This window comes from Stigmatopora argus, chromosome 20 (assembly GCF_051989625.1).
Source record: "Stigmatopora argus isolate UIUO_Sarg chromosome 20, RoL_Sarg_1.0, whole genome shotgun sequence".
Classification (NCBI taxonomy): Eukaryota; Metazoa; Chordata; class Actinopteri; order Syngnathiformes; family Syngnathidae; genus Stigmatopora; species Stigmatopora argus.
Window position 1 is genome coordinate 10,479,605 of NC_135406.1, and position 26,930 is coordinate 10,506,534.

Genomic DNA, 26,930 nt, shown 5'->3' on the forward strand with positions numbered 1-26,930 from the left:
CTTTTTTCTAGAAAAAAAGTGGGTAAAGAGTACATATTCAATTTATTTATAATTACAGCAGGCCGCACCACGGAGTGGCAGCGGGCGAGATTTGGCCCTCGGGCCGCAACTTTGACACCTTTGTTTAAACGCTGCTCTTGTTGTTGTTTAGTGCATCTGAATCTTCATTTTTTTGCATTTTAAATTTACAGCATGTAAGTAAGTGTTATGTTACTCAAGCATGTAGCCAAAAATGGAGGGCGAGTAGCAGGAATGACTCTTCAATGCCTCTGGGGGGCGCTCGCGCTTTGCGTAATCAAGAAAAATACATTGTGATAAGGATACAATAAAAGGAAAGCTACGTTTTTCTGCCGTTGTTAAAGGATAAACACGTTGAGACTCATTCTTTCCATCCTAGAGTGTGAAGTGGGTCTCATATTGAAACGTGATTTTTTTATTGTCATGACTCCATGAGTCTCAAGCTTCCCCTTAGTAGAGCTCTGTCCTGTAGCCAGATGTGTCCTTGAAGATTTACAACATAGTCGTTATCTTCTATTTGCCGGTTCATAACAAATAGCTTACTGTATGAATGTATGAAGTAAGGGAAAAACCCATCCCTGTTCGGTTTCGCTTCCACCCACTCGAGAGAATACAGGTGAATGTAAGTTATCTGTCTCGGTGCATTTGTGGACGACAGCCTTGCCTGTGGATCACCTGTGCCCAGAATATTCTGTAATAAAAGCTTCGAAGTCACTTCACTATTTGGACAACCAACATCTTCCACATCCGAAATTAATCGAACCCGAGAAGGAAGACCGAGTGCTCTTCCTTCAACAAGTGGTCCCATTAAAATAGAAATAGTATTTATTACGTCTTTCTTCGAACGGCGAACGCTATAATAATTTTACGTCAATAGAATACATTTAAGCCTTAAAGGTATTTTCCATTAAACATTCAGGGAATTAATGGAAATAAAAAGTCAACCCACCTTCTAGTCTATATCCTTTGAGGTCAAAAAGTTCCTTCTGGAACTTTGGCCGTTTCGTTCTTGCGGACATTTCCACGCGTGGATTCTGATGATGGCGGCGCCTTTGTTGATAGCTGCTAGCTAAAATAAGCTAAGCTAAAGCAGGCCGCAAAGCTTTAAATGGGTTCTTCGACGACTTGAGGACTTGTTTATTTGATAGCTGTTAGCTAAGATAAGCTAAGATAAAGCATAAACACGCTCTTCGGTGACTTTTCCCTTCAATAGCTGCAAGCTAGGCTAAGCTAAATTAGCCAGGAAAATTCCAACGAGTTCTTCGGTGACTTGTTTCTTTGATAGCTGCTAGCTAAACTAAGCTAAAGCATAAACAAGCATTCGGCGGCTTGTTCCTTTGATAGCTGCCAGGCTTAGCTAAAGTAGTGCGCAAAGGTCCAACGAGTTCTTGGACGACCCGGACTTGTTACTTTGCTAGCTGCTAGCTAGGCTAAGCTAAAGAAGGTTTTGCTGGTAATGATGGGACGATCGACACTGGTGCGTCAGCACTGTGCCGAGAGTTCAAGAGTGAAAGCCGGAAGTAGGGCGTGTATAGCTTTAAGAAGAATCACGTGACCGGTCAGGAAATGTATCGTTTGGCCAAAGTGTTTAGTATAAATAAATAAACTGTATCAAAGTGTCGTAGGTCTGTTGGATGGCTTTTGCGTAATTATGATATATTTCTCAAAGGAACAAGTCGTTCTAAGAAGTTTTCCCCAGTGTGGAATCACTTTGATCGTGTGACGCAAAACGAAATCACTTTTATTTCATATGATTTAACAGTTAACAAAAATGTGGACATAAGTTAAAAATTTCAACTCAAATTTGATCTATTTTACTTATCAACTCCGTTTGGAATAAAAAAAAAACAAGGATTTATTTCACCTGCAATGATTTTATAACTACTGCAGCGGTCACTAATGAGTGACCAACACGGTTTCATTACAGTGCCGACACAGTGTGCCAATAGTAAGAATTTCTTGAAAAGTAATGACAAAGGTCTAGTAAGGTTCTCTCTACTAATGTTTTGATTCCCCCATTATTAGTAACACAGTGTAGATGTATATTTGGAAACATCAAAATAGTTGTAAAGTATTTTTCAATCTAAATCGCAATTGTAAGTATATATGATCAATACTGTTTGTTGATGTGACAATGTCATTTTTTGTGTGTGTTTGCAGTCAAGAAGGAGAGACCAAGTATGACCAGTGAGTGGATAACCTCCAAGAGTCAAATGGCCCAGTGGTTCACTGAGTGTGTCTTCCCCCAGAGAGAGAGGGTTCAAGTCCTGAGGCAAGTTTTAATAACGCTTAGGTTTTAGGTTGAGTACTTAGATTTATAAAATAAGTTGAAGTCCCAAGCAGGCTTTTGTTATTTGTTTTGACGAATTCAATGATGTTTACTTGGGCCAAATGTGCGTATGGCTTTTAAGGAGTGGAGTTGGATATTGCCTTTTTAGAAAATCCTTCATCATGCCTGTTAAACTTATACTCAGAGTAAACAGGTTGACTTTCTCTGGAGAAAATATTTGAAATATGATTAATGTTAGTGAAATGTTCATTGGTTGTTAGTGATCCATTTCATTTGAATATTACTCTATTAGTTTTAGTTTTTTTGAGATGATAAAATAACTCACTAAATAGGAATTCATTCACATTCATCTTTGGTCCGGGCTTGCTTTTATTATGATATATTAGTTTTTGCAATGGTCTTGTATTGTTAACTCCAAGTACTAAAGTACACAGAATGAAGGACATCTTTACACGGCAGACACTGTTTAGGATCGTCGTTGCTAGCCGCTTTGATATTTGAGCTGCCCATTTTGAAGGGAGCTCGCGTGCACTCAGTTATCAGTTAGCAAATTTCTTTTCCGCGGAACGACACACGTAACACACGCAACACAAATGTATACCCTAGCGTGATATACTGTCAGAGCTATATTTGTACCTTCCGTACAGGACACTCCGAACTGCCCCAAATTCCTAATGTATAACCTAGCGTGAAATACTGTCAGAGCTATATTTGTACCTTTCCGGACCGCGGCACAGGACACCCCGAACTGCCCCAAGTTTTATAGACTCATGCTCTGTCTCTTTACCTGGCAGCGACTAGTATACCCAGGGTTTTAAAATCGCCATCCCCAGGACGCGAGCCTTACTTCTCAAAATAAGGCCATCGCGTGTGATGCCCTTCGCGCATTTGGAACCCGTCAACAATATGCAGCCATCACACGCGGACTCGGCAGAAATGTCGATAGATGCTCACCCAGAGGATAGTCGTCAACCGATCAGAATCCAGGCGCTGCTGAGAAATAATCCAGCCTGGAAAAGGGATTCTCGCCGTGCACGGTCACTCCAGATATTGAACTGCAGCGTCTGGATTCCTTATCGGTGTGTTGACCCCGGCTACTCGAAGGACCAAATGTTGGAATAATGATTCAAACCTTTTAAATCATTATTAGTAATATTTAATTAAAATAGGAAAACATCTTTCAACATAACTGCTTACAACTTGCAAGGAGGTGCCTTGTGACGTCGTCTCAGTCCACAAGGCATTCTGAATTGCAGTAACTGAATCAATGTATTTAATCGCGACACTCGAAAAACATGTTTATGTAATCAGTACAATAACACCCTAGATGGCGAGAATTGCCGAAGTGAGCATAAAAGTTGAACAAGGCACCCAAACAATGGCGTGAGGAATTGCATAATATTTTCATTATAAGGTAAACAAAGTAGTTTAAGAGTCCTTGTAGATCCTGAAACTTGTATCTGGGGAAAGGGTTGAGGGGTATCTTCCAGTAATCAGTCCTCGGAGCAAGGACTCAGTGAATTGTTAAGTCTCTAGCTGGAGCCAGCTGTCCTGGAGAGTGACCTTGGAGTAAGTGTTTGTCTTCGTTGAAAACACATTAATTCTAACTCTAACATAAAAGTGATCAACAATATATATATATATATATATATATATATATATATATATATATATATATATATATATATATATATATATATATATATATATATATTGTTTAATATAGTTACACATTTAGGATGAGCATTACTATTCCTAATAAGCAAATATATTGATTAATATAGTAAGCATGTATATTATAAGGCTTTATATTCATTGCAAACACATTTATAATAATGATTACTCCAACAGTGGGTTAATACGTGTTCTTTTAAGCTTCTCCTTTGGGAAAATGGTCGACCACAAACTGAGCAAGAAAATGTTTTTTCAGCAGTGTGGGTTCTTAGGTGGGCTTTTAACGTTCCCCTTTCTGTAAATGTTTTACCACAAACTGAACACGAAAATTGTTTTTCACCAGTGTGGGTTCTTATGTGGATTTATAATTTTCCCTTGTCTGTGAATCCTTGACCATAAACTGAACACAAAAATGTTTTTTACCTGTGTGTTCTTGCATGACTATTTAAGATTCCCTTCCGTGTGAATCTTTGACCACAAACTGAACACGAAAATGGGTTTTCACCGGTGTGGGTTCTTGTGTGTATTTTTAAACTTCCCTTCTCTGTAAATATTTTACCACAAACTAAGCATGCAAATGGTTTTTCACCAGTGTGGGTTCTTGTGTGTATTTTTAAGCCTCCATTCTCTGTAAACCTTTTACCACAAACTGAGCACGAAAATGGTTTTTCACCAGTGTGGGTTCTTATGTGGATTTTTAAGTTTTCATTTGTAGAATAGGCTTTACTGCAAACTGAACACGAAAATGGTTTTTCACCAGTGTGGACTCTTGTGTGTATTTGTAATTTTTGCTTTCGAGAAAAGGCTTTACCACAAACTGAGCACGCAAATGGTTTTTCACCTGTGTGGGTTCTTGTGTGCATCTTAAACGTTCCCTTGTGTGGAAATGTTTTACCACAAACTGAACACGAAAATGGTTTTTCACCAGTGTGGATTCTTGTGTGTATTTGTAATTTTTGCTTTCGAGAAAAGGCTTTACCACAAACTGTGCACGCAAATGGTTTTTCACCTGTGTGGGTTCTTGTGTGCATTTTAAATGTTCCCTTGTGTGTAAATGTTTTACCACAAACTGAACACGAAAATGGTTTTTCACCAGTGTGGGTTCTTATGTGGATTTTTAAGTTTTCATTTGTAGAATAGGCTTTACTGCAAACTGAACACGAAAATGGTTTTTCACCAGTGTGGAATCTTGTGTGTATTTGTAATTCTTGCTTTCGAGAAAAGGCTTTACTACAAACGGAACACGAAAATGGTTTTTCACCAGTGTGGGTTCTTGTGTGTATTTTTAAGCTTCCCTTCTCTGTAAATCTTTTACCACAAACTGAGCACGCAAATGGTTTTTCACCTGTGTGGGTTCTTGTGTGCATTTTAAATCTTCCCTTGTGTGTAAATGTTTTACCACAAACTGTACATGATAAGGGTTTCTCCCCAGTGTGGCTCCTCATATGTGTTTTCAAAGAAGAATTTTTCACAAAAGTTTTGCCACACTGAAAGCATTTGCAGAGTTTGTCGCCACTGGGATTTTTCTTAACATCTTCAACATCATCATCGTCAAAAAGCAAGTCGTTGCCATCTGATAAAGGAGCAATTAAATTTTCTGCTCGCCATCCTTCTGTTGAGCTGCCGCTCAGAAGGTCCGCCCATCTGTTGGCCACGCCCAGACCATCTTCACTCTTGAAAGGCTCACCAGTTGACCATTTGACACATTCCTCGTTTTTGATTGGAGGTTCCTCTTCTCTTTTGCACAGTTGAGAGAACTCTGGCTCCTCCTCTTTAATTTGGGGCCATGCTGAGGCGTTTGCAGGCTCCGCCCCTCCGCTGGCCACGCCCAGAACATCTTCACTATTGAAATGCTCACCAGTTGACCATTTGACACATTCCTCGTTTTTTATTGAAGGTTGCTCTTCTCTTTTGCACTGTTGAGAGAACTCTGGCTCCTCCTCTTTAATTAGGGGCCATGTTGTGGTGTTTGCAGGCTCCGCCCCTCCACTGGCCACGCCCAGAACATCTTCCCTCTTCACGAACTCACCAAGTGACCAGGTGAAATGATCTTCCTCCCTTTTGATTGGAAGTTGCTCGTCTCCCATTTGTTGTTGAGGGAACTCTGGCTCCTCCTCTTTGATTTGGGGGAGCTCAACTTCCCCTGTAAGGTCAACAGACTCCTGCCCATCAGTACCAAGATTATTTCTGAAACCTGCAAAGGCACAAAGATAAATGATTAACCATTTTCCAATTATAAAATGAATGAATTTCTTGTTCACAGAAATGAAACCAAACGGAAGAGGGTGCCATACATTCATTTCGTCACAAAACAATCACTCACAGTGGGAACGTTGACAAGTTCAGTGCGGATGCCGGGCGGGCCTAGCTGCTAAGCTAAGGAAGCAACCACACCGAGCACCGCTTCAGAGTATGTTCTTGACCAACGCCAGATCCATCACCCACAAAATGGACGATTTGGAACTTCAGCTTGATACCAACAGCTTTGTCAGGAACTGCAACATTATTTTCATCACGGAAACGTGGCTACACCCGCAAATCCCCGACGCCGCGGTATCGCTAGCTAGCCGGACGCTTTTCATTCCGAAATGATCGTTCGAAATAATTATCAGGGAATCTCAGAGGGGGGGGGGGGGTTACTTTGCGTGTACATACACAATGAATGGTGCTGCAACAGTAGGATCATTAACACTCACAGCTCCCCGGATTTAAAGCTCTTGGCAGTAGGGTGCAGAAGGTTCTGCACCCTACTGCCTAGAGAGCTAACGATTGTCATTGTGATGGCTGTTTACATCCCACCGGATGCTACTGTTAGCACGGCACTTAGCCTCCTGCTAGCGGCTGTAAACAAACAGCAGCTTGACCACCCCAATGGAGTGTTTATTGTTGCTGGTGACTAAACAAAGCATGTTTGAAGACTGTTTTGCCCAAGTTTATCCAGTACGTGAAGTGTCACACCAGAGGAGATAAAACCCTAGACCACGTGTCAAACCGATTCCGCCGAGGCCCACGGTGGGTCCTGGTTTTTGTTCCAACCGATCCAGTGCCGACATTTTAACCAATCAGGTGTCTTCTAAAATAAGTAGCACCTGACTTTAATTAACTGATTACACTTGCAAAAGGTATCCTCTTGTTGAGTTGGAATGAAAACCTGCACCCACCGCGGCCCTTTGGGGACCGGTTTGACACCCCTGCTCTAGACCATGTTTATTCTAATGTCAAACATGCTTATAGAGCCACACTCCTCCCTCACCTAGCTAGATCAGACCATCTCTGCCTGTCCCTCACCCCCTCATACACCCCACTCCGGAGGCTAACAAGGCCACAAATAAAGAAGCTGCAGGACTGTTTTTCCCGCACCACTTTGGGAACTTTTTGAACACCACAACCTCCAGGACTACACGGACACTGTAGTTTCCTACATCAACAACTGCACGGACAACGTCACTGTTAATAAACGGATATGGGTTTTTCCTAACCAAAAACCCTGGATAACCAAGGAGACACAGACACTCATCAAATGCCGTAATGCTGCATCCTCACCCTCTTGCTACTGTGACAAAAAAATTTCCCGAATACGGGATGAATAAAGTTATCCAATCCAATCCAACACCGCCTTCAGGTCAGGGGACAAGGTACAATACAGCGCTGCCAGAGCAGTGCTGAAGAGAGGCATTAAAAGGCCAAGGCAGCATATACAAGGAAAATTGAGGAGCACTTCACAGTAAATAACTCATAGAAGATGTGGCAGGGAATATGACATATTACCAATTACAATGACAATAATGTCTGTTAACGCAGATTCCTCACTAGCAGAGGGACTGAACCATTTCTTTGCCCGCTTTGAGACTGACAAATCAGACTCAGTCTCAACACATCGACCACCAACCTGCAGCAGTACACTGGAGCTTAAGAAACATGAAGTGAGACAGGTACTGCAGACTTTGAACACCAGGAAGGCTGCTGGCCCTGGCGGAGTACCCTGGGAAGGTGCTCAAAGCCTGTGCTGACCAGCTGACTGGTGTTTTCCCAAAGATCTTCAATTGTTCCCTGCAACAATCCATCATCCCATCCTGCCTGAAATCAGCCACCATTATCCCTGTCCCTTAAAAAAACATTGACAGCCTGAATGATTATAGGCCTGTTGCACTTACACCTGTGATCATGAAGTGCTTTGAAAAGTTGGTCACCCGCCATATCAGGGATACAATCCCTCCCTCAGTTGACCCTCACCAGTTTGCTTATAGAGCAAACAGGTCCACTGAGGATACTATCACCATTGCTCTAGACACAGAACTGAGCCACCTGGAGCACCATGGGAACTAAGTGAGGAAGCTTTTCATTGACTATAGCTCAGCCTTCAACACTATAATACCGGACATTCTGGGTGACAAACTCTCCCACCTTAGACTATTCTCTCCCATCTGCTGCTGGATAAATAACTTCTTAACCAACTGACCACAAACTGTTAGACTTGGTCCCACCTCTCTTCCTCCATTACACTGAGCACTGGCTCCCCTCAAGGCTGTGTACTGAGTCCTCTTCTGTACTCCCTGTACACATACGACTGTACACCAACCCACCACTCTAACTCCATCATCAAATTTGCCAATGACACCACAGTGGTCAGACTCATCTCAGGAGGGGATGAGTCGGCCTACAGAGATGAGGTCAACAATGTCTTTGTGGTGCTCGGTGAACACTGAACACCACGAAAACTAAAGAAATTATCCTGGACTTTCGCAAACACAGCACAGATCTGGCCCCACTCCTCATAAATGGATTATGTGTAGACAGGGTCCAGTCCTTCAACTTCCTGGGGGTCCACGTGACGGATAAGCTCTCTTGGTCTACATACACCACGGCAGTAGTGAAGAAGGCCCAGAAACGACTCCATTTCCTCAGGATACTCAGGATGAACAACTTGGACACTAAGCTTCTGGTGACCTTCTATAGAGCCACTGTGGAGAGCATCCTGGCATACTGCATTACAGTGTGGTACGCTGGAAGCATGGCAACAGACAAAAAGGCCATGCAGAGAGTGATTAACACTGCCCAGAGGATCGTCGGCTGCTCTCTGCCCTCACTGGAAGACAGTGCCAGCCCTCGTTACCTCAGCAGAGCCGGGAACATTGCCGGGGACCCATACGACCCTGGTCACAACCTATTCCAGCTGCTGCCCTCTGGCAGACGCTACAGGTCTCACAAAGTACAGACGCTCCCCTACTTACGAACGCAATTGGTTCCGAGCGATTGTTCATAAGTTGAATTTGTTTGTAAGTTGATTCAGTGCTATATTTTGTATTATAATTTATGTTTAAGGCAGATATAAGTATATTGAAGGTTTATATAAGTGCATTTGTATGTTTAAGGCTTGTATAAGTAACACGCATTGGTTTGTACTGAAAAAAAAAACATTTAATAAAATGGAGAGAATATGTACAGTACTGTAGAGAGAGAGAGATTTATGTATTAGAAACTGGCCAAAAGAAGCGACCTAATGACGATTGCACAGTTTTCTTCTTTTTTTCATCATAAATGATGCGGTAGCACTGTATGGCATCATTCAATTGATTTGCAAACTTTGTGCAACGCTCAATATTTGGGTCCTGCTGCTCGATCTTTCTGTTTATAAATGGTACTGACGGTCGAACAATTCAATGCCCGTGAAACGCTTACCAATCTCACGCGCATCAAGCTTCGTTATTATTACCACTCGTTTCAGAAGAAATGGCTTACCTCTTCCTTGCAACTCCCTCAATAGAAGCCTTTAGCTTTTTACCAACCATATTCAATATTGGATGCAAGAGATATTTAATGATACAAATGAAAAAGGTTCTTTGCACACTGGAGATACATTCACGCACTTCCGCATTGCAACGAAGAAGAAGGTAGATGCTGGGTGAGCTGAGCTCTCACAGCGCCAGGCGTCGGTATTAGCGGCGGAAAGAAGTACTACTCCGAAAAAGGCGTGAAATACAAAATTGGACTTGCGAACATTTTTGGACTTAAACGCAATTTGCAGACATGTTCGTATGTACCGTTGTTCGTAAGTTGAATGTTTGTAAGTAGGGGAGCGTCTGTACGGACAAATAGGCTTAAGGACATTTTTTTCCGACAGCCATCAGGACTCTGAACTTGCGGTACCACGACACACAATCCCTTCTGTGTAATAACTTTGGGGTGAGGTAACATTTAGGACGTTGGGCGGTGATCTGCCTCCTACTGGCTGACTGAAGGTAAGTGAGGAGACAGTGGGAGGAAAGTGATCCGTTTTTTTTTCTTTGTTGGCATCTGCGAGGCAAACTTTTTCTGCAGTCGCCGGGATTTGGTTGCGCTCGAGGGGTGATGCGATGTATCCATCACGGCAGAATGCCAAAGAGTCTGAAATTATCACTTACCGTATTTTCACGCCTATTTGGCGCATCGTTTCTTACGCCGCAGTGTCAGTAACGAGTGCTATTTCTGTATTTTAGACACACAAAGCACGCACCATTTCATTAGACGCATATATATTATATATTTCATATGGATTAAGATCGAAACACAATAGCGCTGGCTAACGGAAGCAGCTTATTTCCGGGTTCCGGTGCACAGTGACTGCTGGGAAATATAGTTCTTGGGCGCTACACCCACACGCTAAAAACACGCTTTAAAAAGGCAACGGAAGCAAAACTGAATTCGGTAGTGCTTTATTTGGACATTTTACAAGTTACTCAAGTCATCATCACCTTCAAATCCCTCAAACTCCTTATCTTCTGTGTCAGAATTAAACAATTGCCCGAACGAGCCTTCCAAATAGCCGGGTCCCCCCCTCTCTTCATTTTCAGAGTCACCGTAATTTCCATGTGGCTCCTTAGAAATTATGCCGGCTTTGGCAAAAGCTCGAACAACCATGCAAGCAGACACGTTCGCCCAGGCGGCAACGATCCATTGACAAATCGTAGCGTAAGAAGCCCGGCGCTGCCTGCCACTTTTCGTGAAGCTGTGTTCGCCAGCGATCATCCACTGCTCCCACGCCACTCGTAACTTTGATTTGAAAGCCCGGTTGATGCCGATGTCTAGCGGCTGTAATTCTTTGGTCAAGCCTCCGGGAATCACGGCAAGGTCTGAGTTCATTTTCATGATCTGGTTTTTAACCGTTACTGTGAGATGAACATGCATGGAGTCGAAAATCAAAACAGACGGCGAGCCGTCATATACGTCACGAGCGCCGCCGAGACTGGTTACGTGACGTATACTCAGAGCTTGCCGAAGAGAGGGGGGGCGGCTATTTGGAAGGCTCGTTTGGGTAATTGTTTAATTCTGACACAGAAGATGAGGAGTTTGAGGGATTTGAAGGTGATGACTTGAGTAAATTGTAAAATGTCTAAATAAAGTACAACCGAACTCAGTTTCGCTTCCGTTGCCTTTTTAAAACATGTTTTTAGCATGTGGGTGTAGCGAGGAAGAACTATATTTCCCAGCAGTCACTGCGCACCGGAACCCGGAAATAAGCTGCTTCCGGTAGCCAGCGCTACCGCCAGCCGCCCGGCGCCGCTTGGTGGCGCTCGGCGCTCACAAAGGGCGCTCTGCATTATAAGGCGCCCTGCCTATTTTGGAGAATTTTTTTTACTTTTTTTTTTAAATTTTATGCGCGCCTTATAGGCGTGAAAATACGGTATTTGGGCCTTTTGCCAGGAAAGCTCACCTTGTGGAGAAGCACTACCAATTTCGTCATACGCAGCTGGGTATGATGACAATTAGGCTTTTGTCGGGTCAATGATGATCACAAAGCCAATGTCCTATTATTATTATTATTATTATACAATATGAAAGAAGACAGACATTTCTTTTTTTAATTGAAGTGTGTATTTGAGAAATTTGTAAATTGGGGTTCGGCTGGGTGGGTGGGGGTTTATTTTGTTTCATGATTTTTTGGACCAATAGACGCAGTCAACGTCTTCACACATGCAAAATATTGTAATCCACGGCCAGGCTTATAAAAATGGAATTGGGAGATAATAAAATGTACACATACCTAAATAGTCTCACATACATTGCAACATCAATAAAATAACATTTGGACACGGAAAATATAAATCACGCCGTATACTGTAAACAAATGATCATCAAAAGTGAACCCACCTTCTAGTCTGTGAAGAATAACTTTTGCTTGCATTAATTTGCATTCAACGGGATGGTGGTGACGTTTAAGGTCCACTTTTACGTCAAAAAGTTCCTCCTGGAACTTTGTTGTTGTTGTTGTTGTTTTTATGGCGGCCATTTCGCACACTTGAATTCGGCTTTTTTGACGACGTGTTGATGGAGACGCTTGGTTTCTTGATGGCAGCTAGCTAGCGAAGCTAAGGTGTGCTAAATAAAGTCGCACAGTTTTAAGATGGATGACTGATGTTGAATCCGTAAAGTGAATAATGCTAGAAACGTCGTCAATACTTCAGTATAGTTAAGTGACTGAAATTAAAAGACAAATTAGACGGGCAAAAAGACAAATATTTGCAGACTAAGCGCTCCCTATTCGGCCATCTTCTTTTTTTTATTATCCCCTCGCATTTCCGGTCAGGGGTGCATGATGGGAAAGACGGTTTCCCGTAATGCCAACCTTCCGTTCAAAATAAGATGTTTCACGAATGTATAATATTCAATGTTTATTTGAAAATTTTGGGGGGGGATCAATAATGGGAGACAGACACATTGTGTCGGAATCGCTGCTTTTTGTTGATATGTTGTGTTCTTTTTTTAACGGAAATAAAAAGTGTTATTATCATTCATAAGGTTTATTCAAACTTTCTATTTGTTAATTGATCTATGATGTATGTTGCAGTCCATGAGTATCAAACCCCTGTTAATATATATTGTTTGGCTTCACGTATTTTTCTTATAAGTATGAAAAAAGCTTTAATATTAATAGGATAATACGTATAACTAAGTGGCATATTCATTGATCCGATACTCGTATCATTTGTATATTTAAATTTTAATACTGTTAAACCTGGCAAAAACTTTGACTTGTGTCTCTATTATTTTAAGAGAGTTTATACCCGAATGGCATTTATAAATTAAATGATTTCGTTATTATCTTGGTTGTATTGATTGTATGAGTTTTTAAAACGAAATGACTAAAAAAGATCAGTTGGTCTCGTTCGCATTTGAGTCTGACTCCTGGAACGTACCACCAGCATAACATAACAGGGGAGGTGGGGGTCTTGTACCCCGAAACACGCTTTTCTTATTCAACTCCTGAATTCATTTTTAATCATTGTACATGTTCAAAAAATAATTGCAGACGCAAAATACTAAACCAAAAAAAAAAAAAAGCACGATAAATAGCCTCCCTGCATGAGCAATTTACCCGTACACGATGATGAATTTAATATTGAGCTGGATGCATTCACTGTTTAAGTTCAACAATTGGAATTTGTGCAGTTAACGGCTGTGCGTTTAGCACAACGGCAGTGGCCCCTTAGCCGGTAACCGGTCAAATAGTCCCAGGGGCTATTTAGCCGGTAACCGGTCAAACAGCCTATATGGCCCCATATGGCAATTTAGCCGGTAAGAATTCTGTATGGGATAAATAGTAAGAAACTACGGCTACAGAGCCACTGCCTAAATAATAGTCATTAAATCCCTATTCAGCTAATGTTAAAATCTATCAATTGGCAATAACACATCAAATTTCAATAAGATTGGTTCAATGGTTTAGAAAATCCCCTATTCACTCAATGTTAAATAATAGTCATTAAATCCCAGTGGTGATCCGTGCATTTTCTCGTAGCGCCTTCAACAAATCAATCCAACACTCAAAAACTATTTTATGGCTATAAAACCTCTACTGCAGCTACACCTGCGACACATAAAAAAAAAAAATCAATGCACAAAAATTGGGTAAAATCCACTTCCTAGCAGCATTTAATGATTAAATACAAATACTGGAGCTTTTCAGACATTACAACCGGGCCAGGGGGGTGATTTTCCTGGGAAAAGACAGCGATGAATGTCAATGGCGTACGGGCAAACATTGCCTGAAAATGGGGTAAAATCCAGCCGAAAACAGCATTTATTGATTAAATACAAATACTGGAGCTTTTAAGACATCAGAACCGGGCCCGGAGTATCATTTCCCCGGGAAAAAGACAGCGATGAACGTCGATACGTCCATACGCGAATCGGCAAAAAAATGCACTAAAATTGGGTAAAATCCACTTCCTAGCAGCATTTATTGATTGAATACAAATACTGGAGCTTTTGAAACATTACAACCAGGCCAGGGGGTGATTTCCCCAGGAAAAGACAGCGATGGACGTCAATGCCGAAATGGACAAAATTGCACTAAATGGGGTAAAATCCACTTCCTAGCAGCATTTAGTGATTAAATACAAACACTGGAGCTTTTCAGATATCGGAACCGGGCCCACAATTGAAATATTATTTAGGAATATAGCCATATTTACTCACCAAAAATCCTTCTTAACTGTACTCAATATCCATCCTCCTTTCTTTCTTCCTTCTTTTCTATCGCCATCAAAGCTAATGTTGAAAGTCGAGCCTGTCCTGTCGTATTTCTGGCATAGTCCATATTGAAAATGGCTTTAAATCAACACAACAATATATTTACTTCTGCAGCTCGCTCCAAATACAGTTTGGTAGCTCTCTTGTAGTTAGCGCACTGAAAGTGGCGGACACACCCTTTTCCCGCCTGTAACAGGCTTGCTAGCTTTGGTGTTGACCGCCTTTTCTTATGATGTCCATTTTTCTCTGGAAAAGTCTGTCTGCAAAATAGCTTTGTGAGCAAATTTGCAACCAAATCCATTTGTTTTCCTCCGTTGGCCATTGTGGGTTGAGTTTGCGATCTCTGGCTGGCTCACTTTGGCTTTGGTCCGCCTACTAGCCAATCATAGTTGGTGAAAGTGATGACGTATCCCTACGCCTGCGAAATGGCCTTGGTGTCACCAAATCGAATTCTGATTGGTTAAAGCAACAGTCTTATCGGCGCTTGTTTAATGCAGCAGAGCCCGCAGAACTGATTGTGAAGGCCTTGAGGAAGATTTCTGACCCTGGCAACAAATAATGGCTGAAATGTTATTGGTTAAATGCTTCAATATGAAAACACACATCTGGAAGCAGTGCAACCAGGGGGAAAAGCAATGAAAGGAAGCTAACAGACCATTTGGAATAATAAGTATTGATGGACAAAATATAATATATGATTCAGATATTTCTTAGGCCAGCAGAGAAGAAGATAAATTCAATTTATATTATAAATAAATAAATATGATATCTAAAATCGTCCGGCCCACATGAAATCGAGTTGACGTTAATGCACCCTTGGGCCTTTTAAGTTTCCTGCAGTGATTTTTAACGATTTTTAAAGCTTCAATGTGCTCTTAGATGACTTTAAATGATTTTGACGGATATTTAAGGCCGTAAAGTAGATAATGTTAGACACGCCATCGAAGCATAGGTTGAGTTGAGTGACGAAATTGCGTATGCGCGAATCAAGCGTCACTTCTTTCGATGGCATTCGCTTAATAAATGCAAGAGAGTGGGACATAGGAAATAGATATTCATCAAATGGTCTGACATGGTTTTAGCAAAAATTATTGGGCAGGTTTGAATTAAATTGAAAACTAAATTTAATTGAGCATAGATCACTTGCGGCTAAAAAAGGAGGCGACGCATAAAGCGCATGCGCAGAACAAATCGTTCATGATACGATCAAAATAATTCCACACTGGGGGGGGGAACTCTTTAGAATTATCAATAATTACGTAAAAGTCCATCCAACAGACCCACGACACTTTGATGAAGTTTATTTCCTTATACTAAACACTTTGGCCAAACGATACATTTTCTGTATCAGTCACATGGTTCTTTCTCAAAGCAATACACACAACAATACGGGCTTTCTCTCTTGAGCTATCGGCACAGTGCTGACGCACTAGCGTCGCTCGTTCCATCACTATTTATCAGCAAAACCTGCTTTAGCTTAGCCCAGCTAGCAGCTATCAAAGAAACAAGTCGTCGAATAGCTTGTTTATACTTTAGCTTAATTTAGCTAGCAGCTATCAAAGGAACAAGTCGTCGAATAGCTTGTTTATGCTTTAGCTTAGCTAGCAGCTATCAAAGGAACAAGTCGTCGAATAGCTTGTTTATGCTTTAGCTTAGCTAGCAGCTATCAAAGGAAAGGGTCGACGAAGAACTTGTAGGTTTCTTGGCTATTTTAGCTCAGCATTGCTAGCAGCTATCAAATAAACAAGTCGTCGAAGTGCCTGTTTATGCTTTAGCTTAGCTAGCAGCTATCAAAGGAACAAGTCGACGAATAACTCGTTGTAGGTTTCCTGGCTATTTTAGCTCAGCATAGCTAGCAGCTAACAAAGCCGCCGCCATCATCAGAATTCACGTGTGGAAATGTCGGCCAGAACACAACGGCCAAAGCTCCAGGAGGAACTTTTTGAGGTCAAACAGGAGCATTCAACTCACGAGCAATCGACAGTTTGCAACATAACGCACGAGAAAGTTGTTCTTCATAGACTAGAAGGTGGGTACACTTTTTATTTCCATATATTCCCTTAAAGGTATTCTATTGACATGAAACTATGGTAGCGTACGTACATTTTCATGAATTCGCACTAGCACCATTCGAAGAAATACGTGATAAATTCTATTTCTATTTAAATGTAACTACTCTAGGAGGGAAATGATGAGTCTCAACGCGTGTTAATACTTAACAACGGCATTAAACAGTAGCTTTCCTTTTATTGTATCCTTATCACAAACAAACAATGTATTTTTCTTGATGACGCATAGCGCGAGCGCCCCCCAGAGGCGTTCAAGAGTCATTCCTGCTACTCGCCCTCCATTTTTGTCTACATCACCAGTGTCAAAGTGGCGGCCCGGGGGCCAAATCTGGCCCACCACATCATTTTGTGTGGCCCGAGTAAGTAAATCATGAGTGCCAACTTTCTGTTTTAGGATCAAATTCAAATGAAGATTATAGATGTATATTATATTTCCTGATTTTCCCCTTTTTAAATCATCATCAGAATTTTTTTTATTTTTATGATTTTAAATGAAAAACAAATGATTATTAGATGTTTTCCCTTACTAAGAAAAAAAGTTCAAATAAACAGTTTTATATCTATAAAAACTGAATATTTAGGGCTTTTGATCCAGTTCTTATAATCCAATTAAAAAAATCTAAATATTATATCTAAAATGGTCCAGCCCACATGAAATCGAGTTGATGTTATTGCGGCCCGCGAACAAAGCCAAGTTTGACACCCTTCGGCTACATGCTTGAGTGACATAACACTTATTTGCATGCTGTAAATTGAAAATTCAAAAAATAGAGATGTAGATGCACTAACAACAACGAGAGCGGCGTTCAAACAACGGTGTCAAAGTTGCGGCCCAAGGGCCAAATCTGGCCCACTGCCACGCTGTGGTTCAAATGTAGCTTATAAATAAATAGATTATTAACTATCATCAGAGATCATCACCACATCACTCCGCACAGACATTGAGTTATGGTCCTCCAAGGCAAGAGCGCTTCACCTCATAAAACTACCAGTACCATCAGAGGAGGGGATCGAGACCACCTTCGAGCGCAAGAAGGCCGAATACTTGAATCTGGTAGCCGAGTGCCAGAAAATTGTCTGGAAATGCACCATCGACCCATTCAAGGTTTGCTGCCGAGGCTACGTTGGGCTTCTCCCACTGATTTTAATACCAACATTCATTCATTCATTTTCTGATATGCTAAATCTTGTATAGGGGGTGCTGGAGCCTATCCCAGCTGCCTTTGGGCCAGAGGCGTGGAACACCCTGAATCGGTGACCAGCCAATTGCAGAGCACGAGGAGAAAAACAACCATTCACGCTCAAACTCATACGTAGGGGCAGTTTAGAGTGTCCACTCAGACTATACCTCTATTTCAATCTCATTAAGCCCCCAAATAAAAATAGACCTGCTACTGAATAAAAGATAATGCTTTTTTAATGCATCCCCTTTGGAGAAAGCATTTTAACTAAATTAAAATCTAAAACATAAAAGAGAATGTTTATGAAAAGGCTCCAAAAGAGATTTGACTAATTTTAAGGAGCTACATCACCAGTGAAGAAACTTTTCTGACCAATAGTGCCATACTTTGAAAAATGCACCCATAAACAGTTTTCAACTCATGTTGCTGTTGACGAGAATACTACAGTAGTAAGTACAGACGCTCCCCTACTTACGAACGAGTTAGGTTCCGAGCGATTGTTCATAAGTTGAATTTGTTCGGAAGTTGATCAGTGCTATATTTTGTATTATAATTTATGTTTAAGGCCTATATAAGTATATTGAAAGTTTATGAGTGCATGTGTATGTTTAAGGCTTGTATAAGTAACACACATTGGTTTGTACTGAAAAAAAACATTTAATAAAATGGAGAATACATAGGGTACTGTATACATACATTAGAGAGAGAGATTTACTAGAAACTGGCCGAAAGAAGCTATCTAATGACGATTGCACTTTTCTTTTTTTCATTATAAATGATGCGGTAGCACTGTATGGCATCATTCAATTGATTTGCAAACTATGTGCAACGTTCAATATTTGGGTCCTGCTGCTCGATCTTTCTGTTTATAAATGGTACTGACGGTCGAACGATTCAATGCCCGTGAAACGCTTACCAATCTCACGCGCATCAAGCTTCGTTATTATTGCCACTCGTTTCAGAAGAAATGGCTTACCTCTTCCTTGCAACTCCCTCAATAGAAGCCTTTAGCTTTTTACCAACCATATTCAATATTGGATGCAAGAGATATTTAATGATACAAATGAAAAAGGTTCTTTGCACACTGGAGATACATTCACGCACTTCCGCATTGCAACGAAGAAGAAGGTAGATGCTGGGTGAGCTGAGCTTTCACAGCGCCAGGCGTCGGTATTAGCGGCGGAAAGAAGTACTACTCCGAAAAAGGCGTGAAATACAAAATTGGACTTGCGAACATTTTTGGACTTAAACGCAATTTGCAGACATGTTCGTATGTACCGTTGTTCGTAAGTTGAATGTTCGTAAGTAGGGGAGCGTCTGTACGGACAAATAGGCTTAAGGACATTTTTTTCCGACAGCCATCAGGACTCTGAACTTGCGGTACCACGACACACAATCCCTGTGCAAGGTTCAATATTTGGGTCCTGCTGCTCGATTTTTCTGTTTATAAATGGTACTGACGGTTGAACGATTCAAGTTGTATTCCCGTGCAACGCGCATCAAGCTTCGTTATTATTGCCACTTTGGTTTCAAATGAAATGGCTTGCCTCTTCCTTGCACTACCACTCTTACTAAAAGCCTTTAGCTTTTCACCAACCATATTCAATAATGGATGCAAGAGATATTTAATGATACAAATGAAAAAGGTTCTTTGCGCACTGGAGATACGTTCACGCACTTCCGCACTGCAACGAAGTGGACAGAAGAAGGTGGATGCTGGGTGAGCTGAGCGCTCACAGCGCCAGGCGTCGGTATTAGCGGCGGAAAGAAGTACTACTCGGAAAAAGGCGCGCTATACAAAATCCAACTTACGAACATTTTTTGACATAAACGCAATTTGCAGACATGTTCGTATGTACCGTTGTTCGTAACTCGAATGTTCGTAAGTAGAGGAGCGTCTGTACTGCATTGCGACAAAATGAATGTATGGCGCCCTCTTCCGTTTGGTTTCATTTCTGTGAACAAGAAATTCAGTACCGTATTTTCACGACTATATGGCGCATCGTATTTTTAGCTGCAGTGTCAGTAACGAGTGCTATTTCTATATTTTAAAAACACAAAGGACGCACCGTTTTTTTAGACGCATATATGTTATATATTATATATGAATATCTAACCGCAATAGCGCTGGCTACCGGAAGCAGCCCCAGACTCTTTTTCCGGTTTCCGGTGCGCAGTGACTGCTGGGATATATAGTCCTTGCACGCTACACCCACACGCTAAAAACATGTTTTTAAAAAGGCAACGGAAGGAAAACTGAGTTCGGTTGTACTTTATTTAGCCATTTTACAACTTACTCACGTCATCATCACACACAAATCCATCAAAGTCCTCATTTTCTGTGTCCGAATTGAACAATTGTCCAAACGAGTCATCGAAAACGCTGAGTTTTATACGTTCGTCCAGGCGGCCACAATCCATTCGCCAATAGTAGCTAGCTGGTAGCTAGCGTAACTTTTCCAACGGAGCTTTCCATGCTTTGTCAAGCTGTATTGATGTCGATGTATACAGGCCACAATCCCTTCGTAAATAGTAGCTAGCTGGTAGCTAGCGTAACTTTTCCAACAGAGCTTTCCATGCTTTGTCAAGCTGTATTGATGTTGATATATACAGGCCACAATCCATTCGTAAATAGTAGCTAGCGTAACTTTTCCAACGGAGCTTTCCATGCTTTGTCAAGCTGTATTGATGTCGATGTATACAGGCCACAATCCATTCGTAAATAGTAGCTAGCGTAACTTTTACAACAGAGCTTTCCATGCTTTGTCAAGCTGTATTGATGTCGATGTATACAGGCCACAATCCATTCGTAAATAGTAGCTAGCTGGTAGCTAGCGTAACTTTTCCAACGGAGCTTTCCATGCTTTGTCAAGCTGTATTGATGTTGATGTATACAGGCCACAATCCATTTGTAAATAGTAGCTAGCTGGTAACTAGCGTAACTTTTCCAACAGTGCTTTCCATGCTTTGTCAAGCTGTATTGATGTCGATGTATACAGGCCACAATCCATTGGGTGTATTGACAAATAAACTACTACATATCCCAGCAGTCACTGCGCAATACTTTGTCTATGGGAAAAATCAACTGATTCATTTTATTTTATCGTGATAACAATTTTAGTATTGGTCCATATATAAAGCGCACTGGATTATTAGGCGCCCTGTCTATTTTGGAGAAAATTTAAGACTTTTATGTGCGCCTTATAGTCGTGAAAATACGGTAATTTTATAATTGGAAAATGGTTACCGTATTTTCACGACTATTCGTCGCCTTGTATTTTAAGCCGCAGTGTCAGTAACGAGTGCTATTTCTGTATTTTAGACACACAAAGCACGCACTGTTTCATTACACGCATATATTATATATTATAAATGGATGAACATCGAAACGCAATAGCGCTGGCTACCGGAAGCAGCTTATTTCCGGGTTCCGGTGCGCAGTGACTGCAGGGAAATATAGTTCTTGCACGCTACACCCACACGCTAAAAACATGTTTTAAAAAGGCAACGGAAGCAAAACTGAGTTCGGTAGTACTTTATTTAGACATTTTACAACTCACTCACGTCATCATCACCCACAAATCCCTCAAAGCCTTCATTTTCTGTGTCCGAATTAAACAATTGCCCAAACAAGCCTTCCAAAAAGCCGGATCCCCTCTCTTCGTTCTCAGAGTCACCGTCATTTCCATCAATCCATTCACAAATCGTAGCGTAAGAAGCCCGGCGCTGCCTGCCACTTTTCGTGAAGCCAGGCATGGCAAATATATATTATTAATGGATGATTATCGAACCGTAATAGCGCTGTCTACGAAAGCAGCCACAGACGCTATTTCCGGTGCGCAGTGACTGCTGGGATAAATAGTCCTTTTGTCAATACACCCAGGTTGACAGCTGTGATAACTTTGCACTAATAATATCAATATACTACAGCGGCGAACACACTAATTTGGTTCCCACATGTACCAAATGCACGCTACACCCGCACGCTAAAAACACGTTTTTAAAAAGGCAACGGAAGCAAGACTGAGTTCGGTTGTACTTTATTTAGCCCAGGGGTCGGGAAACTTTTTGACAGAGAGAGCCATAAACAATTAATATTTTCTAATGTTATTTATTGAGAGCCATTCTCGGAACTGAAAAGTAAAAATGTATGAAAGTGTAATTTTTATTTTTTTGTCACTTCATCACTTTTAACGTACAAAAAGTGATTTCTTTTGACAACATTGTTATGTGGTGGCTTACAAAATCAGTATCAACAATATCATGCATGCAGAAGAGTAATACAAAACAAAATGATTAAAATAGGGGTACAGGTAGTGTCGACGCCGCAGTGACGCTCTTGTTAGTGCATTCGGGACTCGGCTCTCTCAATGATTTCCATATTTTACCTCACAGGTTAGTGGAGAGCGATATGTACCCATGGAAAGAGCCACATATGGCTCCCGAGCCATAGGTTCCCTACCCCTGATTTAGCCATTTTACAATGTACTCACGTCATCATCACCCACAAAACCATCAAAGTCCTCATTATCTGTGTCCGAATTGAACATTTGTCCATTGAAAACGCTGAGTTTAATATGTTTGTCCAGGCGGCCACAATTCATTCCCAAATGGTAGCTAGCTAGTAGCTAGCGTAACTATTCCAAGGCTGTCTTCCATGGTTCGCAACTGTGTTGATGCCGATCGCCAGGCCAGTCCATTCGCAAATAGTAGCTAGCTAGTGTTGATGCCGATCGGCACCCACAATCCATTGGGTGTATTGACAAAAAAACTACATATCCCAGCAGTCACTGCGCAGTACTTTATCTACGGGAAAATAGTAGAGTCGGGGGCTGCTTGTCATAGTTGTCCTATCGACAGATTTATTTTATTTTATCGTGATTACAATTTTAGTATTGGTCCATCTATAAAGCGCACTGGATTATAAGGCGCCCTGTCTATTTTGGAGAAAATTTCAGACTTTTATGTGTGCCTTATAGTCGTGAAAATACGGTAATCATTTATCTTTGTGTCTTTGCAGGTTTCAGAAATGATCTTGGTGCTGATGGGCAGGAGTCTGTTGACCTTGAAGGGGAAGTTGAGCTCCCCCAAATCAAAGAGGAGGAGCTAGAGTTCCCTCAACAACAAATGGGAGACAAGGAACATCCAATCAAAAGGGAGGAAGATCATTTCACCTGGTCACCAGGTCAGTCCGTGAAAAGGGATGATCTGGGCGTGGCCAGCGAACGGGCGGAGTCTGCAAATGCCTCAGGATGGCCCCAAATTAAAGAGGAGGAGCCAGAGTACCCGCAACAACAGCACAAGAGAGAAGAGCAAACTCGAATCAAAAATGAGGAGCAAAATGTCACCGGGTCAACTGGTGAGCCTTTCAGGAGGGAAGATAATATGGGCGGGGCCAACAGAGAGGCACAGACTGTGAACTGCAGTTCAGCAGAAGAAATGCAAGCAGACAATGTTATGGCTCCTCCACCAGATGGCGACAACCTGCTTCATGACGATGAAGGTCTTAAGAAAAATCACAGTGGCTGCAAATGCTCTCAGTGTGGGAAAACTTTTGGGAAAAAGTCGTCTTTGAAAACACACATGAGGAGCCACACTTGTGGGAAACCATTTTCGTGCTCAGTTTGTGGTAAAAAATTTACAGAAAGGGGAACATTAAAAACGCACATAAGAATCCACACTGGTGAAAAACTTTTTTCGTGTTCAGTTTGTGGTCAGACATTTACACGGAAGGGACAGTTAAATCTTCACACAAGAACCCACACTGGTGAAAAACCATTTTCGTGTTCAGTTTGTGGTCAGACATTTACACAGAAGGGACACTTAAATAGGCACGAAAGAATCCACACAGGTGAAAAACCATTTTCATGCTCAGTTTGTGGTCGGAGATTCACACAGAAGGGAAGCTTAATTAATCATGCAAGAACCCACACTGGTGAAAAACCATTTTCGTGTTCAGTATGTGGTCAGACATTTACACAGAAGGGACACTTAAATCTTCACACAAGAACCCACACTGGTGAAAAACCATTTTCGTGCTCAGTTTGTAGTAAAGCCTTTTCTATAAGTGAATACTTAAAAACCCACATAAGAACCCACATTGGTGAAAAACCATTGTCATGCTCAGTTTGTGGTCAAGCATTCACACACAAGGGAAGCTTAATTATGCACGAAAGAATCCACACAGGTGTAAAACCATTTTCGTGTTCAGTTTGTGGTCAAGCATTCACAGGGAAGGGAAACTTAATTAGTCATGCAAGAACACACACAGGTGAAAAGCCATTTTCGTGTTCAGTTTGCGGTAAAGCCTTTTCTCAAAAGCATCACTTAAAAAGACACACAAGAACCCACACTGGTGAAAAACCATTGTCATGCTCAGTTTGTGGTCAAGCATTCACACACAAGGGAAGCTTAATTATGCACGAAAGAATCCACACAGGTGTAAAACCATTTTCGTGTTCAGTTTGTGGTCAAGCATTCACAGGGAAGGGAAACTTAATTAGTCATGCAAGAACACACACAGGTGAAAAGCCATTTTCGTGTTCAGTTTGCGGTAAAGCCTTTTCTCAAAAGCATCACTTAAAAAGACACACAAGAACCCACACTGGTGAAAAACCATTTTCGTGTTCAGTTTGCGGTAAAGCTTTTTCTCAAAAGCAAGATTTACAAATACACACAAGAACCCACACTGGTGAAAAACCATTTTCGTGTTCAGTTTGCGGTAAAGCCTTTTCTCAAAAGCAAGATTTACAAAAACACACAAGAACCCACACTGGTGAAAAACCGTTTTCGTGTTCAGTTTGTGGTCAGACATTTACACGGAAGGGACACTTAATTAGTCATGCAAGAACACACACTGGTGAAAAACCATTTTCGTGTTCAGTTTGCGGTAAAGCCTTTTCTCAAAAGCAAGATTTACAAAAACACACAAGAACCCACACTGGTGAAAAACCGTTTTCGTGTTCAGTTTGTGGTCAGACATTTACACGGAAGGGACACTTAATTAGTCATGCAAGAACACACACAGGTGAAAAGCCATTCTCGTGTTCAGTTTGTGGTAAAGCCTTTTCTCAAAAGCAAGATTTAAGAAAACACACAAGAATCCACACAGGTGAAAAACCATTTTCGTGCTCAGTTTGTGGTAAAACATTGACAAAAAAGGAACATTTAAAAAGACACACAAGAACCCACACTGGAGAACAATGTTTTCCTGCTCATTCTGTGGCCAAAGATTCGATACAACAGCCCAATTAAAAAGCTACACAATTCAAAAACCTTTTCCAGGTGCAGTTAATGTTCCAACATTTTCACAGACGGGAACCTGAAAAGAAGACTTAACAACCCCCAGTGGCGAAAAGCCCTTTCTTTGCTCAATTTGTGGTTCAACACATTGGTTAAAAATACTTAATAATACATGGTGCTAAGTTTGTTGCCAAGGATTTATTCATAGGACTTAAAAGACACAAATGTGTGTGTGTGTATTATCTATTAATTGGCAAAAATGACGAGAATCCCTCGTGTCATTTTTGATTAATGTTGATAAAATTAGTCTGCTGTGAATTTGTCTCAGTTTGAAAAAGAGAAAAACAAGTCAAATGTTGTTTTATTTCATTTAATCTTCAGAATTTTCTATTAGCTTTGTAAACTACACTATTTTCCTTTTTTTAACTATAAGAACTGACTGGGGTACATTTTGGAGTAGTTCTTTTCGCTTTTTATATTTGTCCAAACTGATTTGATTTGTATGTAAGTAGACCTGGCAGTCGGTATATGAAGTCAAATGTGAATTGTTTTTTTTATTTTATTTTAATGTTGAACAAACAGATAATACTCAATATTCTTATGTATAATCATTAGTATGAAAAAAATATTGATGGCTTGAAACTTATCGTTGTGATTGTCCATTGCTTTCACCTGTGGTCGCCTCCCGTGTGTCACCCACCTGTTTTCCATGTCTCGTTATCCCATGCCTTACTGCGTCTTGCGGCTTTTCGTTCATTTTAATTTTATGGTGTGTAATTTTTTATTTTGGGCTCATGTTTTCAGTTTGCTTTTTGTGTTTTAAATTAAAACTCTTTATGTATACCGTAATGATTGTCTTGACACACTACTAGTGATGGGTTTGTGAGCATCACTTGTCGTTTCCACACAGTGACCCACAGCTTCGCAGAATACTGACACCTGGTGGACGTTAAAAATCTCTGCAGGAAACTTTATACAAAAAGTCCAAGGGTGCATTAACGTCAACTCGAGTTCATGTGGGCCGGACTATTTTAGATATAATATTTATACATATATTTTTTTTAATCGGATTAAAAGAACTGGATAAAAAGCCTTAAATATTGATTTTTTAGAGATCTGAAACAATGTTTATTTGAGCTTTTTTTCTTAGTATGGGAAAATGTCTCAATCATTTGTTGAAAATATTTTTATGTAGTTATTTTTACATTTTACAAAATACTTATTGAACTAAAACACAAAGAAAAAAGGGAAAAATTGCAAATATTCATTAAAAATGGGAAAATCAAGAAATATAATTTACATCTATAGGTTGGACCGGGTTAAGGGAATAATTTAAATAAAAGAAAAAAAACCTTTTCCTTTTGGGTTTAAGACACCTTTGAGAAATTGCTATTTTTCTGATATAATTTCTTTAAAATGCGCTTCTTCGATAACTTGTGATTGACAGTGTCTTACTTATTGTATATGTTGCACCCTGCATTTTCGCTTGAAACAGGGAGAAATAATCACAATAGTGATTCGTTGTTGCTTCCTCAATCCAACTTTAATGATATGAAGAAGATCTCCCGTGCTGGGGTCAAGGTACACGGATCAAGGCCTCAATAATCGAATACCGATATACATCCAATCCAAACTATAGTGGTATGGGCATCAAGGCATCAATAATCGAATATCGATATACATCCAATCCAAACTAGTTGCACATCCCCAACATGCGATCGTTAATAAATTAAACACTTTAGCATGTCACATTCTTCCCCACAAAACAAATGTCGTCTCGACACCAGTACATTCCAAGTATCTCTCCGCTTGTTGGTTGTTATCCTGAACAGTCTTGTGAACTTGTCACTTCACATCCTCTTCTGCGAGCTGATACTCATGAAAACTCCAGACGGCAAGGGCCACAGTTCAAATACAATCCACAACTCATACGGTACACGTTTACCG

General features: G+C 40.9%; 3 protein-coding genes across 6 annotated transcripts in view; 1 reads left to right on the plus strand and 2 right to left on the minus strand.

Annotated features, from left to right (window-relative positions):
- LOC144065582 (uncharacterized) overlaps nt 1–1,550 on the minus strand; it is a 51,779-nt gene extending 50,229 nt beyond the window's left edge. The window contains exon 1 of one of the 2 annotated variants that reach the window (XM_077588558.1): nt 968–1,550. In XM_077588558.1, the coding sequence (XP_077444684.1) occupies nt 968–1,037 (70 nt within the window). In that variant the 5' untranslated portion in view covers nt 1,038–1,550. The remainder of the gene's footprint in view (nt 1–967) is intronic. The other variant, XM_077588559.1, reaches the window with a different exon arrangement.
- Nucleotides 1,551–3,992: 2,442 nt separating this feature from the next.
- LOC144065548 (uncharacterized) lies at nt 3,993–12,544 on the minus strand. The gene is made up of 2 exons (XM_077588502.1): nt 12,110–12,544; nt 3,993–6,176 (listed from the first exon to the last, which is right to left on the minus strand). Exons 1-2 carry the CDS (start codon nt 12,246–12,248, stop codon nt 4,402–4,404), a joined length of 1,914 nt encoding a protein of 637 aa, XP_077444628.1. The 5' UTR covers nt 12,249–12,544; the 3' UTR covers nt 3,993–4,401.
- A 3,322-nt stretch (nt 12,545–15,866) lies between these two features.
- On the plus strand, nt 15,867–25,832 carry LOC144065515 (uncharacterized). 3 transcript variants are annotated; one of them, XM_077588434.1, is made up of 3 exons: nt 17,629–17,665; nt 17,756–17,873; nt 22,762–25,832. In XM_077588434.1, the coding sequence occupies exon 3, from the start codon at nt 22,869–22,871 to the stop codon at nt 24,993–24,995; it is 2,127 nt and encodes a 708-aa protein (XP_077444560.1). In that variant the 5' UTR covers nt 17,629–17,665; nt 17,756–17,873; nt 22,762–22,868; the 3' UTR covers nt 24,996–25,832. The 3 variants fall into 3 exon arrangements, with proteins under 3 accessions (XP_077444559.1, XP_077444562.1, XP_077444560.1); XM_077588433.1 differs by lacking the exons at nt 17,629–17,665; nt 17,756–17,873 and adding an exon at nt 15,867–16,520; XM_077588436.1 differs by lacking the exons at nt 17,629–17,665; nt 17,756–17,873 and adding an exon at nt 16,868–16,919.
- Nucleotides 25,833–26,930: the final 1,098 nt, after the last annotated feature.

Excerpts from the sequence above, each read along its gene's own strand:
- LOC144065548 (XM_077588502.1), bottom strand. The coding sequence starts at position 12,248 with ATGGCCGCCATAAAAACAACAACAACAACAACAAAGTTCCAGGAGGAA. Across the intron at positions 6,177-12,109 it reads TATTCTTCACAGACTAGAAG|GTTTCAGAAATAATCTTGGT; the intron begins GTGGGTTCACTT and ends GTGCCTTTGCAG.
- LOC144065515 (XM_077588433.1), top strand. The coding sequence starts at position 16,391 with ATGTCGGCCAGAACACAACGGCCAAAGCTCCAGGAGGAACTTTTTGAG. Across the intron at positions 16,521-22,761 it reads TGTTCTTCATAGACTAGAAG|GTTTCAGAAATGATCTTGGT; the intron begins GTGGGTACACTT and ends GTGTCTTTGCAG.